Source organism: Cebus imitator, unplaced genomic scaffold (assembly GCF_001604975.1).
Source record: "Cebus imitator isolate Cc_AM_T3 unplaced genomic scaffold, Cebus_imitator-1.0 Scaffold499, whole genome shotgun sequence".
Taxonomy (NCBI): domain Eukaryota; kingdom Metazoa; phylum Chordata; class Mammalia; order Primates; family Cebidae; genus Cebus; species Cebus imitator.
Window position 1 is genome coordinate 448743 of NW_016107814.1, and position 15493 is coordinate 464235.

Consider the following 15493-nt stretch of genomic DNA (forward strand, 5'->3'; position numbering starts at 1 on the left):
TTTTTTAAAGACAGAGTCTTGCTGCGTCACCCAGGCTGGAGTGCTATGGTGCAATCTCAGCTCACTGCAGTCTCCGCCTCCCAGGTTCAAGCGGTTCTCCTGCCTCAGCCTTCCAGGCGGCTGGGATTATAGGTGCCCGCCACCATGGCTGGCTAATTTTTGTATTTTTAGTAGAGACAGAGTTTCATCATGTTGGCCAGGCTGATCTTGAACGCTTGACCTCAAGCAATCTGCCCACTTCGGCCTCCCAAAGTTCTGAGATTATAGCCATGAACCATGGCACCCAGCCTATGGCATATTTTACATAGCATAATGTTTTATAGATTCATCCATATTGTAGCATGTATTAGAACTTCATTCATTCCTCTTTATGGCTGAATAATATCTATTGTATGGATATACCATATTTTGTTCTGTTCATCTGTTTATCTGTTGATGGATATTTGGGTTGTTTCCATCTTTTGGCTATTGTGAATAATGCTGCTATGAAAATTAGTATAAAAATATCTTTTTTTTTTTTTGGAGAGACTGTCTTGCTTTGTTGCCCAGGGTAGAATGCAGTGACATAATCTCAGCTCACCACAACCTCCACCTCCCAGGTTTAAGCATTTCTTCTGCCTCAGCTCCCCAATAGCTGGGATTACAGGCATATGCCACCATGCCCGGCTAATTTTTGTATTTTTAGTAGAGATGGGGTTTCACATGTTGGCCAGGCTGGTCTCAAATTCACGACCTTGTGATCCACCTGCCTCGGCCTCCTAAAGTGCTGGGATTACAGGTATGATCCACTGCGCCCAGCCTACAAATATCTTTTTAAGTCCTTTTTCAATTACTTTGCTTCTGCACCTAGGAGTGGAATTGATGGGTTGTATGGTTAATAATGAGAAACCTGTTTTCCATAGCGACTACACCATTTTACATCCCCATTAGTAATGCTTGAAGGTTCCAATTTCTCCATGTACTTGTGAACACTTATTTTCTAGTTTGTTTTTTTTTTTTTTTAAATAGTAGCCATCCTAGCGGGCATGAAGTGATATCTTGTGATTTTGATTTGCATTTCTCTAATAACTAGTGATGCTGAACATCTTCTTATTTGGTTTTTGGCCGTCTGTATATTTTCCTTGAAAAGGTCTATTGAAGTATTTTGCCCATTTTCTGTTTTTTTTTTTTGAGACGGAGTCTCCCTCTGTCCCCAGGTTGGAGTGCAGTGGCATGATCTCTGCTTACTGCAACCTCCGCCTTCCAGGCTCAAGCAATTCTCCTGCCTCAGCCTCCCGAGTAGCTGGGACTACAGGCGCGTCCTACCACGCCTGGCTAATTTTTTATATTTTTAGTAGAGATGGGGTTTCACCATGTTAGCCAGGATGGTCTCCATCATCTGAACTCATGATCCACCCGCCTCGGCCTTCCAAAGTGCTGGGATTACAGGCATGAGCCACCAGTCCCGGCCTTGCCTAATTTCAAGTTGGGTTGTTTATCCTGTTAAGTTGTAAGAGCTCTTGGCTGAGGGTGGTGGCTCATGCCTATAATCCCAGCACTTTGGGAGGCCAGCCCGGCCAAAAAAGAATAAAAAAGTGTTCTTTGTATATTCTGGATACTAGACCCTTACCGTATATATAATTTAAAAATATTTTCTCTCATTCTGTGTATTGTCCTTTAACTTACTTTTTTTTGTTGTTTTTTGTTTTTTTGAGACGGAGTTTTACTCTTGTTGCCCAGGCTGCAGTGCAATGGTGTTATCTCAGCTCACTACAACCTCCACCTCCCAGGTTCAACTGATTCTCCTGCCTCTGCCTCCCAAGTAGCTGGGATTACAGGCATCCACCGCCATGCCTGGCTAATGTTTGTATTTTTTTCTTTTTTGAAACAGGGTCTCGCTCTGTTGCCCAAGCTGGAGTGCAGTGGCACGATCTTGGCTCCCTGCAGCCTCTGCCTCTCGGGTTCAAGCGATTCTCCTGCCTCAGCTTCCAAGTAGCTGGGATTACAGGCACCCGCCACTATGCCCAGCTAATTTTTGTATTTCAAGTACAAATGGGATTTCACCATGATAGTCAGGCCAGTCTCCAACCCCCGACCTCAGGTAATCTGCCCACTTCAGCCTCCCAAAGTGCTGGGATTAACAGGCTTGAGCCACTGCGCCTGGCCAATTTTTGTATTTTTAGTAGAGACGGGTTCACCGTGTTGGCCAGGCTGGTCTCAAACTCCTGACCTCAGGTGATCCACCCTTCTCGGCCTCCCAGAGTGCTGGGAATACAACTGTGAGCCACCTCACCCGGCCTTTTTACTTTCTTGATACTGTCATTGGATATGTAAGTGTTTTTAAATTTGATGAAGCCCAGTTTATCATTTTTCTTTGGTTGTCCTTGCTTTTGATGTCATACTTAAAACTTTGCCAAATGCAGCATCATGAAGATTTTCCCATATGTTTTCTTCTAGGAGTTTTATAGCTTTAGCTCATAAGTTCAAGTCTTTGTTCCATTTTGAGTTTGTTTGTTTGTTTATTTATTTATTTTGAGATGGAATCTTTCTCTTGTCACCCAGGCTGGAGTGCAGTGGCACGATCTCAGCTCACTGCAGCCTCTGCCTTCCGGGTTCAAGCTGTTCTCCTGCCTCAGCCTCCTGAGTACCTGGGATTACAGGCGCCTGCCACCACACCCGGCTAATTTTTCTATTTTTGGTAGACAGGGTTTTACCATGTTAGCCAGGCTGGTCTCAAACTCCTGACCTCATGATCCGCCCACCTTGGCTTCCCAAAGTGCCAGGCTTACAGGTGTGAGCCACTGCTCCTGGCCCAGGTTGATTTTTATATATGATGTAAGGCAAGGGTTTGACTTCATTCTTTTGCATGTAGATATCTATTTTTTTCAGGCTGTCCTTTCCCTAGTGAATGATCTTGGTACTTTTGTCTAAAGTCAGTTGACCATATAAGTTCCATTGTTAGTTTCTGTTGGTCTGGATGTCTATTCTAACCTAGAACTGCACTGTTTTGATTACTTTGGCTTTGTAGTAAATTTTGAAATCAGGGAGTATGAGTCCTCCAAATTTGTTTTTGTTTTTCAAGATTGTTTTGACTATTCAGGGGCCCTTCAAATTCCATATGAATTTTAGGTGGATGTTTCTGTTTTTGAAATAAATGCCATTGGAATTTTGTTAGGGATTGCACTGAACCTGTAGATTACTTTGGGGAGTATTGATATTCTTAGTGATATTAAGTCTTCCAATCCATGATGAGATTTCTTTACATTTATTTAGATCTTTAATTTCTTTCAGCAGTGTTTTATACTTTTTATGTATCACAAGCTTTTCACATCCTTGGTTAAATTTATCCCTAAATATTTTATTCTTTTGAATGCTATTGTAAATGAAACTATTTTCTTAATTCCTTTTTTTTTTTTATTTGAGACAGCCTTGCTCTGTCGCCCAGGCTGGAGTGCAGTGGCGTGATCTCAGCTCACTCCAACCTTCGTCTTCCAGGTTCAAGCAATTCTCGTGCATTAGCCCTCCTGAGTAGCTGGGATCTCAGGCACCCATCACCATGCCTAGCTAATTTTTGTATTTTTAGTATAAACGGAATTTCACCCTGTTGTCCAGGGTGGTCTTAAACTCCTGAACTTATGATCTACCTGTCTTGGCCTCCCAAAGTGCTGGGATTACAGGTATGAACCAGTGTGCCTGGCTGTTTTCTTAATTTCTTTTTCAAATTGTTCATTACTAGTATATAGAAACACAATTCATTTTTGTGTATTGATTTTGTATTCTGCACCTTTGCCGAATTTGTTGATTAGCTCCTTTTTTGTGTGTGTATATGGATGGATTTAAAAAATTTTTTTTTCTTTTTTTTTTTTTCTTTGCATGCACTTAGAGCATATATGGATGGATTCTTTAGGATTTTGTATATGTTACAGTTATGTAATCTGTAGAGATAACTTTATTTCTTCATTTCTAATTTTGCCTACCTCCCTTCTTCCTTCCTTCTCTGTCTACAACTTCTAGTACTTTGTTGTATAAGAATGTCAAAAGTACACATCCCTTTCTTGTTGCTGATGATAGGGGAAAAGTTTTTAGTCTTTCACCATTGAGTATGATATTAGCTGTAGGCTTTTCTTTTTAAACTGAGTCTCACTCTGTTGCCAGACTAGAGTGCAGTGGTGTGATCTCAATTCACCACAACCTCTGCCTTGCAGGTTCAAGCAGTTCTCCTGCCTCAGCCTCCTGAGTAGCAGGGCCTACAGGTGCGTGCCACCACGCCCAGCTAATTTTTTAAAATTTTTATTATTATTTTTTGAGACGGAGTCTCTTACTGTCATCCCAGCTGGAGTGAAATGGCGCGATTCTCCTGCCTCAGCCTCCTGAGTAGCTGTTACAGGCACCTGCCCCCACACTCAGCTAAGTTTTTGTATTTTTAGTAGAGGGGGGTTTCATTATGTTGGCCAGGCTGGTCTCAAACTCCTGACCTCGTGATCCACCTGCCTCAGCCTCCCAAAGTGCTAGGATTACAGGCATGAGCCACCGCACCCGGCTGCAGCTAATTTTTGTATTTTTAGTAGAGTTGCGGTTTCACCCTGTTGGCCAGGATGGTCTTGATCTCTTGACCTCGTGATCCGCCTGGCTCAGCCTCCCAAAGTGCTGGGATTACAGGCGAGAGCCACCGCTCCTGGCCAGCTGTGGCCTTTTCTTATATGGCTTTTATCTGGCTGTGGAAATTCCCTTCTGGTCCTATTTTATTTAGTGTTTTTGTCATGAAAGGGTGTTAGATTTTGTCAAATGCTTTTCTTTGTCAATTGAGGTGATGATCTGGTTTTTTTTCCTCATCATTCCATTAGTGTGGTGTATTATATTGATTGACTTGCTAATGTTAAATTACCCTGGCATTTTGAGGATAAACAAATCCTACTTGGTTGTGGGATTCAATAAAAATTTTAATCATAAAAAGTATCTTTTCTTGTAACTGAAGGACATTAGAAATCAACAGAAGGAAAGTTGGAAAATTCACAAAAACAACTGACAATATCCTTTTAATATACTGCTGAATCTACTTTGCTAGTATTTTGTTGAGATTATTGCATACCTATTTATAAAGGGATATTGGCCTGTAGTTTTCCTGTAGTGTCTTTGTCTCACTGTGGTGTCAAGATAATGCTGGGTTCATAGAATGAGTTAGGAAGTGTTTACTCCTTTTCAGATTTTCTGAAAGAGTTTGAGAAACTCTGGTATTAATTATTCTTTTAATGTTTGCTAGAATTTACCAGTGAAGTCATCTTGTTCTGGGCTTTTCTTTGTTGGACAGTTTTTCATTGCTGATTCAACCTCTTTCCTTGTTATATGTCTATTTAGATTTTTATTTCTTGTTGAATCAGTTTTAAGTCTGTATGTTTCCAGGAATTTGTCCCTTTCATCTAGGTTATTCAATTTGTTGGCAAACAGCAGTTCATAGTTTTCCAAACTCTTTTTTTCCCCATAAAATCAATAGTAATGTCTCCACTTTTATTTCTCGTTTTAGTAATTTGAGTCTTCTTTTTTCTCAATCAGTGCAGTAAAAGTTTGTCAAAGTTGATGTTTTCAAGGAACCAGCTTTTGTTTTTATTGATTTTTCTGTATTTTTCTGTTCTGTTTCATTTATATCTCCACTCATCTTTATAATTTCCATTTTTTGCTAGCTTTGGGTTTAATTTATTCTTTTTTAATTCCTTATGTAGTTATTGAGATTGTTCTTTTTTTATAAAGTTATACAGCCATAACTTTTTAAAATCACTGTTTTTACTGCATCTTCCTAAGTTTCACGTGCTGTGATTTTGTCAAGCGTGTGTGTTAAATTTCCATGTATTTGTGAATTTTCCAATTTTCCTCCTGTTATTGATTTCTAACATCATTACTTTAATTTTAGATTTGTTGGTTTATCCTGGAGAATGATTCATATGCACTTGAGAAGAACCTGTATTCAGCTGTTGTTGAATGGAGAGTTCTTTGTTAGGTCTAACTGTTATGTCTAATTGTCCTAGTTGTTCAAGCCTCCTTTTTCTTTTCTATCTGTCTGTCTATCTATCTAACTATCCATCTATTTTTTGAGATGGAGTCTGGCTTTGTCACCCAGGCTAGACTGCAGTAGCACAATCTCGGCTCACTGCAACCTCTGCCTCCAGATTTAAGCAATTCTTCTGCCTCAGCCTCCCTAGTAGCTGGGACCATAGGTGCATGCCACCGTGCCAGGCTCATTTTTTGTATTTTTAGTAGAGATGGGATTTCATTGTGTTAGCCAGGATGGTCTCGATCTCCTGACCTCAGGTGATCCGCCCACCTCGGCCTCCCAAAGTGCTGGGATTACAGGTGTGAGCCATCATGTCCGGCCACCTCCTGTTTCTTTATTGATCTTCTGTCTAGTTGTTCTACCCATTACGAAGAGTGGGTATTAAAGTCTCCAACTATTACTGTAGAACTGTTTCTTCAATTCTGTTGGCTTTTGCTTCATTTATTTTATTTATTTTTTTGAGACAGGGTCTTGCCCTCTTGCCCAGGCTGGAGTGCAGTGGTGCTATTACTGCGCATTGCTGCCTTAACCTCCTGGGCTCAAGTTATTCTCCTATCTCTGCCTACTGAGTAGATAGTACTATAAGCGTGCTCTACCATGCTGAGCTAATTTTTTGTATTTTTTGTAGAGATGGGGTTTTGCCATATTGCCCAGGCTGGTCTGGAACTCTTGGACTCAAGAGATATGCCCACCTTGGTCTCCTATGCTTCTTAGATTTTAGAGTTCTGTTGGCTATATGTAAGTTTATAATTGTATATATCTTCTTGCTGGATGGCATCTTTTGTCTATTAAAACCTTCAAAGATTTTTTTTTTTTTAGAGATGGGGTCTTGCTATGTTACCCAGGCTGGCCTCAAACTCTTAGGCTCAAGTGATCCTCCAGCATCAGCTTTGTGATAGCTGGGACTACAAACAAATGCCAGAACATCTTGTTTTTCTGTAACTTAAGGATTACAATTTTTATTTTTTTTTTTTTTTGAGACAGAGTCTCACTCTGTTGCCAAGGCTTGAGTCCAGTGTCCCGATAACAACTCACTGGACCCTCTGCCTTCCAGGTTCAAGTGATTTTGTGCCTCAGCCTCCCAAGTAGCTGGGACTACAGGCGCCCACACCTAGCTGATTTTTGTATTTTTGTAGAGGCAGGGTTTCACCATGTTGGCCAGGCTCGCCTAGAACTCTTAACCTCAAATGATCACCTGCCTTGGTCTCTCAAACTACTGGGATTACAGGTGTGAGCCACTGCGCTCAGCCAGGATTACAATTAAGTCTTAAAATTAAAACAACTTACCTTTTTTTTTTTTTGGATGGGGTCTCCCTTTATTGCCCAGGCTGGAATGCAGTAGCGTGATCTCGGCTCACTGCAACCTTCACCTCTTGGGTTTAAGGGATTCTCCTGCCTCAGCCTCCCAAGTAGCTGAGACTACAGGTGCCCGCCACCATGCCTAGCTAATTTTTGTAAGTTTAGTAGAGACAGAGTTTCACCATATTGGCCAGGCTGGTCTCAAACTCCTGACGTTGTGATCCACCTGCCTTAGACTCCCAAAGTGCTGGGATTATAGGCGTGAGCCACCATGCCTGGCAACGACTTACTTTTAAATTTACAGACAGTCCTCAATCTACTGTGGTTTGACTTAGGATGTTTCGACTTTATGATGGGTTTATTGGGGTCTTAAATGCATTTTCCACTTGTGATGTTATTTGTGGGGTTTATTGAGGCATAATCCCATCATTATTGAGCGTTTATGTCAGTTTTGTTTCTATAGTATTCAGACACTGCTTCCACATCTTTGTCTGTCCCTCTTTGGGTTGTCACAGATTATGGCTTTATATATTGTGTTTCCATTAACATAACTTTATAAGTATTGTTTAATCTATTTAGTTTGCAGTCATATAGGAAAAACAGAAAAATCCTAGAGGAGTGAGTTACAAACCAAAAGTACAATAATACTGGCTTCTATATTTACCTATGTAGTTATCTTTAGCAGTATTGTTTACTTCTTCTTATGGCTTCAAATTACTGTGTACTGTCTTTTCCTTTCAGCCTGAAAAATCCTCATTAGCATTTCTTACAGATCAGGTCTACTGATAGTAATGAATTCCCCTAGCTTTTGTTTATCTGAAAATATCTTAATTTCTCTTTCATTTCTGAAGGATTTTGCCAAATATGGAATTCTTGGTTGACAGTTTTGTTTTTTTTTTTCTTTCATGGATTTAAATATGTCATCCAGAAAGGAAAAACAAAAGTAAAAAAATTTAAAAGCTGAACATGGTGGTGGGTTTCCATAGCCTCAGTTACTCAGAAGGCTGAGGCAGAAGGAATACTTTAGCCCAAGAGTTTGAAGCCAACTGAGGCTACATAGGGAGACCCTGCCAATTGATCGATTGATTGATAGATAGATAGATTGATTGATTAAAAAAATCAGTGTCCATCTGCCCATTCTTTGGTTTTTTACCTCCATGTTTTCTGATGAGAAAACTGCTACTATTCTTACTGAGAAATCTGATTTTCTTTAGGTGTTTGTGGTTTTGTTTAGCTGATTGAACACATTTTGAAAGTTGATACATAATGACTGTACAAATTTCTGGGGTACTCATTGAGCACATTTAAGTCAGTTGATTTAACATCTTTCTTTGTTGAATGGACTTTTATTTATATGTGAATGTAGCTATTGCCTGTAGCAATAATTAATTGACATCTTTGACTAGTAATTCCAATGTCTGGGCTTCCTCAGGGTTGGTTTTGTTAAATTCTTATTTTCCTGTGAATTGGCCATACTTTTGTGTGTTTTATATATTTTTGTTGAAAAGTAGACATTCTGGGTATATTATTTCTTGTGCACAGCTGGAGCTGCCTGTGACTTTTCCAAACAATACTATTACAGCATTTGTATTACTTGTTGGATGTGGTCACTGATGTGTTTCTGTTTCATTATCTCTGTGGTCAGTCAGCAATCTGACAAGGATTTCCTTAAATATCTGGCTCCAAAAAGAAAAAAAGCATCTTGTCTGTAAGTCTTCCAATACAGATGCTGCTAGGGGAGGCTGCTGCCACCAAGAAAGTTCAAACCAACACACGTATCTAGGCCAGGTACCCAGCATCGCCAGACCAACCAAAACATACAGTCACCACTTCTTAGAGAACAGGTCCCCACTGCCTGCCTTGACACCAGCCTCTCCAGGAATTTGGGCTGCTGTCTCATCTGCAGAGGGATAAAGGAGTGGGGGTGGTAGTTGATTTGCACAGAGTGCTTAACAAAAAGCAGCAACTTCTCCCTTCATCAAACACTCCCCTGATTGTTCTAAGTGTCCTATCAGGTTTCAGAGTTCTAAAATAGTTTATTCTAGTCTCTCGTTCCAGCTTCCTGTTGCTTCTCTGATAGAGGGACTGAGCCCTGGAGCTGCCCACTGTCTTTTGTGACATCATTCCCACTTACTTTTAAAACATCATGCATCTAAACCAGTTCACCCTGGCCCCTATTTTATATTAATTCAGCACATATAAAAGATTTATAATATATTAAAGATGTGATGGTGTTATAAAAAGCGCGGGGTTTAAAGCCAAACAAATCTGTATCTGCACCCTAACTCTTTGTCATGACCTTGAGTAAATCACTGAACCTCTGAGCTTTATCTGTAAAATAGCTTTTATAAGAGTATTTGATAAGGAATATAAAAATGTAACTGGAAATGACAGTGTTATACCAACATTAGTTGATATTTCCTGTTTGATCATCAACTGCTAAGTACTCAGTACCACACATCTTATTAGATGCATTATGTACACATTCCCAGCAATAGTTTTGTAAAGTTAAGTATTTTCTGGTTTTGTTTGTTTATTTAAAGAAGGTGAAACTAAAGCTTAGAGATGTTTTAACAGTTTTCCTGAAGTATAGTTAGGCATCACACCCAGGACTTGCTGATAGCCGCTGTAACACACTGCATCTTATCTGAGTTACACTATCTGCTTTCAGAGTCTCTTTTTCTTTTTCCAGGAGTCACATGCCATGGGAAAAAAGCCTGAAAATCCAGCAGACATGATAGAGGAAGGGGAGCTTATCCTATCTGTGAATATCTTGTACCCTGTTATATTTCATAAGGTAAGTAGTAAAACCTTTTGCATTTGTGGGTAATAGTAACTTTTGTAAAAGTGTTTATTTGAAGAGTCATATTCCTATGCTTACATTAAAAGTAAATGTTCTGGGCATGGTGGCTCACGCCTGTAATCCCAGCACTTTGGGAGGCCAAGGTGGGCAGATCACTTGAGGTCAGGAGTTTGAGACCAACCTGGGTAACATAGTGAGACCTTGTCTCTACTAAAAATCAAAAAAATTAGCTAGGCATGGAGGTGCACACCTGTACTCCCAAGTACTTGGGAGGCTGAGGTTGGAGGATCACTTGAGCCTAGGAATTTAAGGTTGCAAGCAAGCTCTGATTGCCCCACTGAACTCTAGCCTAGAAGACAGAGTGAGACCCTATCTAATAAATGCAAGCATATGCTGCATATCTGACATCTTATTTTTAGAGTTGACAATCTATAATTTTGTGTCATCTCTTCTAATAAGTAATATTGGAAATAAGGTCAAATTTCAAATGATGTCTCTATCCAGTAGGATTACAGGTATAGTATTAATATATATGCTTGATTTCTGCAGTGGAAGCAATTGAAGGTATATGTAAATCTATAATGATTCTAGTTCTACAAATTCTTGAGGGATTTTTTTTTTTTTTTTGCAGAATAGGTGACTAATGGAGGAGTGGAGTGACCTACATTCACTAATTTAGAATACTTGGGAAGTTATTGAACTAACCAGAGACAGCTCTTCTTTGATGAAAATACAGAGAGTTATTAAGGGTATCCACGAATCCCTTAGGAGAAAGAACTCTTTCCTAGCCCAGAGTGTGTATATTAATTCCATAAATAGATGTGTCATAAACTCTGATAAGTTATAATTGAAATACTAATATATATAAATTGCACTTAAGAATAAATAGGCTTGTACAAAGCATCTGGGATGTAGTTAGTACTAATTACCTTATTTGATTAAGATCTCAAATTACTGGCCAAGTGCAATGGCCCATACCTATAGTCTCAGCACCCTTGGAAGGCTGAGGTGGGCTGATCACTTGAGCTCAGGAGTTTGAGACCAACCTGAGCAACATGGCAAAACCTCATCTCTACAAAAAAATACAAAAATTAGCTAGGCATGGTGGTGGGTGCCTGTAGTCCCAGCTACTAGGGAGGATTCCTCGAGCTGGGAGGTCAAGGCTGCAGTGAGCCAAGATCGTTACATAGCACTCCAGCCTAGGTGACAAAACAAGACTCTGTCCCCCACTGCCACCCCACTCCCAAAAAGAAAGATCCCAAATGACCAATCGTAAAAACAAACCAAACCAAAGTAATTAATCTTTGGGTTTATAACCTTAGGTTACAGTATAGATTGCCTGACTTCAATGAAGTAACTCTTAGGAAATATTAAGATTGTCTTGCTAGATGAAGTTAATGTTCCAGTGGCTCTCAATGCTCGTGTCAGTTTGGTATCATCTTGATTATAAACTTTAGTTTAAAATTTCCATGGCTAAGTATGTCATTTGTACCCATGGGATTTTTTTGTTTGTTTGTTTTTGGAGACAGGGCCTTGCTCCATTGCCCAGGCCAGCGTGCAGCAGTGCAGTCTCGGCTCACTGCAGCTTCGCTAAAGTAATCCTTCCACCTCAGCCGCCCAAGTAGCTAGGACTACTAGCATGTATCACAGTGCCCAGTTAACTTTTAGATTTTTTGTAGAGATGGGGTTTAGCTTTGTTGCCCAGGTTGATCTCGAACTTCTAGGCTCAAGCAATCCCTCTGCCTCAGCCTCCCAAAGTGCTGGGATTACAGGTGTGAGCGCTGTGCTTGGCCATTGCACGGGGTTCTAATTTATGGAGGTGACGGAGTGATGACGTGGAGAAGCTATGATGCCATTGAAAGAAGATTTTTATTACATTTCCTTAGAGGAAGGAAGGGGCATACCATGTAGGGCCACAGGAAGCAGCACCATTCTGTCAGGAGGTGGAAAGGGGAGAGAGGAGGGCATAGATCACAGTTTTTTGGGGGGTTTCTGTGGGAAAGACAAGATAGGGAAGTCTTCGTAAACAGTTGAGGATTGGCTAGTTGGAATAATTCCAGTAGGTTTGGGGGCAGAGGAACTGTCTGTTGTAGCCTGATGCTTGGCCCTGGGTGGATTGAGGTTGGTGGAATACCAGGGGAAATAGTGGATTGGTGTGTGAGGGTTAGATAAAGGAGGTGGTTTCAGAGTGGCTCCGGATCACAGGGGAGATGTAAACAATGTTGACCATTAGTTTGGCCCTGTAATTATTGGATGTGAAAATACAGAGCACCAACTTATGGGGACAATTTAAACTTTAGAAAACCAGCAATTTAATTTTGATCGAATCATGACAGGATTTGTAGTTTTATTGCTTTGTCTCTAAGTGAACACTTATTTATTCTTTGACTTTTAGCACAAAGAACACAAACCATACCAAACAATGCTGGTATTGGGCAGTCAAAAGCTCACAGAACTGAGGGATTCAATTTGCTGTGTCAGTGACCTCCAGATTGGTGGTGAATTCAGCAACACTCCTGACCAAGCCCCTGAGCACATCAGCAAAGTAAGGTGACTTCCTCCCATAAAACAAAAGGAAATAACAAGCTAAGAAAACAGTGATTACTCTAGCAGGTTCATACATGTCCTAATAAATCCTTTCTTCTCCTGTGGGATTTCATTAAGCTATTATACTATCTCATTCCTTCCCTTTATCACCGGAACTGTCAGTACTGTTTCCCTCACAGCAGATCCCGAGAGTGTTTCTCAAGTTTACAAGACAATAAACGACTAATATAGTTGCCTAAAACTGTAGATAATGACTTTTTTCAAATGAACATCCTAGCAATCAGTAGTTACTCTGGTAATAGTAGACTCTTAGATTATATTCTATTAATAACAAGTAATTTCTTATACAAATTATTCCATTTATATGCTGAGATAAGGAAAGTTTGTTTGTTTGTTTGTTTATTTTGAGACAGAATCTCACTCTGTTGCCCAGGCTGGAGTGCAGTGGTGCGATCACAGCTCACTGTGACCTTTGCCTCCTGGATTCAAGCCATTCTTGTGCCTCAGCCTCCCAAGTAGCTGAGATTACAGGTGTGCGCCACCATGGCCTGGTTAATTTTTGTGTTTTAAGGTTTTGCCATGTTGGCCAGGCTGGTCTCAAACTTCTGGCCTCAAGCGATCCACCTGCCCCAGCTTCCCATAATGCTGGGATTACGGGTTTGAGCCGCTGTGCCAGCCAGGAAAGTTTATTAGTGGATGACTTATGATTTAAACGGAAAACATTTTTGTTCTTTTAGAATTCACCTTGTAATTAATAATTATGCCAAAAGATATTAAGTTGCTTAAATCACCTAAGATGAAGCTCTATGGAAATGTTTTGTAAAAATACAATTATATATATTAAAGTTTGTTTTGTTTCCAAAATAAGTCAATAGTTACTTTTTTTTTGAGACAGGGTCTCACTCTGTCACCCAGGCTGGAGTGCAGTGGGTCTATCTTGGCTCACTGCAACCTCCACCTCCCGGATTCAAGCAATTCTTCTGCCTCAGCCTCCCGAGTAGCTGGGATTACAGGTGTCTGCCACCATGTCCGGCTAATTTTTGTATTTTTGGCAGAGACGGGGTTTCACCATATTGGCCCAGCTAGTCTTGAACTCCTGACCTTGTGATCCACCCTCCTCAGCCTCCCAAAGTGCTGGGATTACAGGCGTGAGCCACCGCACCTGGCTAATAATTACTTTTTTCGAACCTTTATTTTGGACCCTGCTTACTTACCTTTTTGAGGATGAAGAGTATATCAAGTGGCAGATTTTGTATTGTAGCAGCTAGGCATATGACATGAAGTACATTATATGTTTTACTTTCCATAACCTGTGAGGAAGGGAAGGGCTTTACTCACATTTTACGTGAGAAAACAGAGGGTCAGTGACATTCAGTGACTGGTCCAAGAAGAAACAACATAGCCAATCTTGCAAGAGTGCCTGATGCGAACACAAGATGATCTGTAAGTGGGGTATTGAAGACTAAAAAGAAAAATAGAAGCTTCAAAAAAGTAGGTGAAAACTTAAAATATTAGGGCAAAATTATTGTAGTACCTGAAACATATATCTCCTATACATAAATTGCTTTTTATACTCACCACAATCCTGTAAGACATTGTGGCAGATATTATTATTCTCATTTTACAGATGAGGAAACAGGTCTGAGAAGTGATTGCTACATTCCCGAATCACAAAGCTAGTAAGTGGTAGGTTAAGGAAAAGAACTCAGGTCTTCTGACCCTCATCCAGGGGTCCGTTTCTAAATACATGGTGAGTTTAACAGTGCTTCTCAATTCTGGTTGCATATTTTTCTCCAGAGAGCTTTGGAAAAATATGATCCCCAAAGATTCTTAACTAATGAGTCTGAGTTGACACTTGGTGTTTGGTGTTTTTGTAATTTGATTTTGCAGTCAGGATTGAGAGCCACTCCTTTGATAGAAACTCTGGTAAAATGAGTTAAGAAACTTTGAAGGTTCAGACCAGTTGTGCTACAGCTATGGTACCTGGGGCAAGACTGCTTGAGTAAAAACAGAAATTCAGATTCTGCCTGCCTAAGAGCTATTGAAAATATAAAGAAAGAAATACGAAAAATGCTAGAAAAACATAACTTGATGATCATTGTTATCACTGGGGAAACATTAAAAATAGGACTTTGTTTAGTTTTTAGTTCTAGTATCCAACACAACTTACGGCTGTGTATGTGTACAGTAAAATAATGTGTATTTGATTTCTAATTGGGTTCCTTTCATGAATCTCAGGAGAATATGCACATTTAAATCAAACGTAGTGACTAAAACTGCAATAGGGTAAAATTGAAAGTAGTAACAGTTTTTGTAACACGTATTAGTGTGATTTTATGATATATAAATTTTAAATTAATACTTATAGCAATGTCATAATTGCTAATAGTTGACTTTCTCTCAATACCATCTGTTTTCTTACAGGACCTATACAAATCAGCCTTTTTTTATTTTGAAGGAACATTTTACAATGATAAAAGATACCCAGAATGCAGAGATTTGAGCAGGTATAGTTTCCAAAAATCTTCTCAAAGTCTTTCTTATTTCTAGTTATCAAAGTAGCAATATCTCCACAAATCCTATTATTGGGCTATTAAGGATCTTTACTGAGGAATTACTGATAAATCTTGTCTTGAGCATTATATACATGCAAAAAAAATCAGCTAGGCACAGTAGTCCCAGCCACTCAGGAGGCTGAGGCTGGAGACTCTTTTAAGGCCAAGAGTTCAAGGCTATATAGCATGCTATAATCTTGCCTGTGAATACTCACTGCACTCCAGCCTGGATAATATAGCAAGACTCTGTCTCTATGAAAAAAT

The 15493-nt window shown here is 39.9% G+C and overlaps 1 protein-coding gene across 2 annotated transcripts in view; it reads left to right on the plus strand.

The window, feature by feature from the left end:
- SNAPC3 (small nuclear RNA activating complex polypeptide 3) overlaps positions 1-15493 on the plus strand; it is a 48143-nt gene that overhangs the window by 17059 nt on the left and 15591 nt on the right. For both annotated transcript variants that reach the window (XM_037733209.1, XM_017513684.2), the window contains exons 4-6: positions 10017-10121; positions 12523-12672; positions 15099-15181. In XM_037733209.1, the coding sequence (XP_037589137.1) occupies positions 10017-10121; positions 12523-12672; positions 15099-15181 (338 nt within the window). The remainder of the gene's footprint in view (positions 1-10016; positions 10122-12522; positions 12673-15098; positions 15182-15493) is intronic.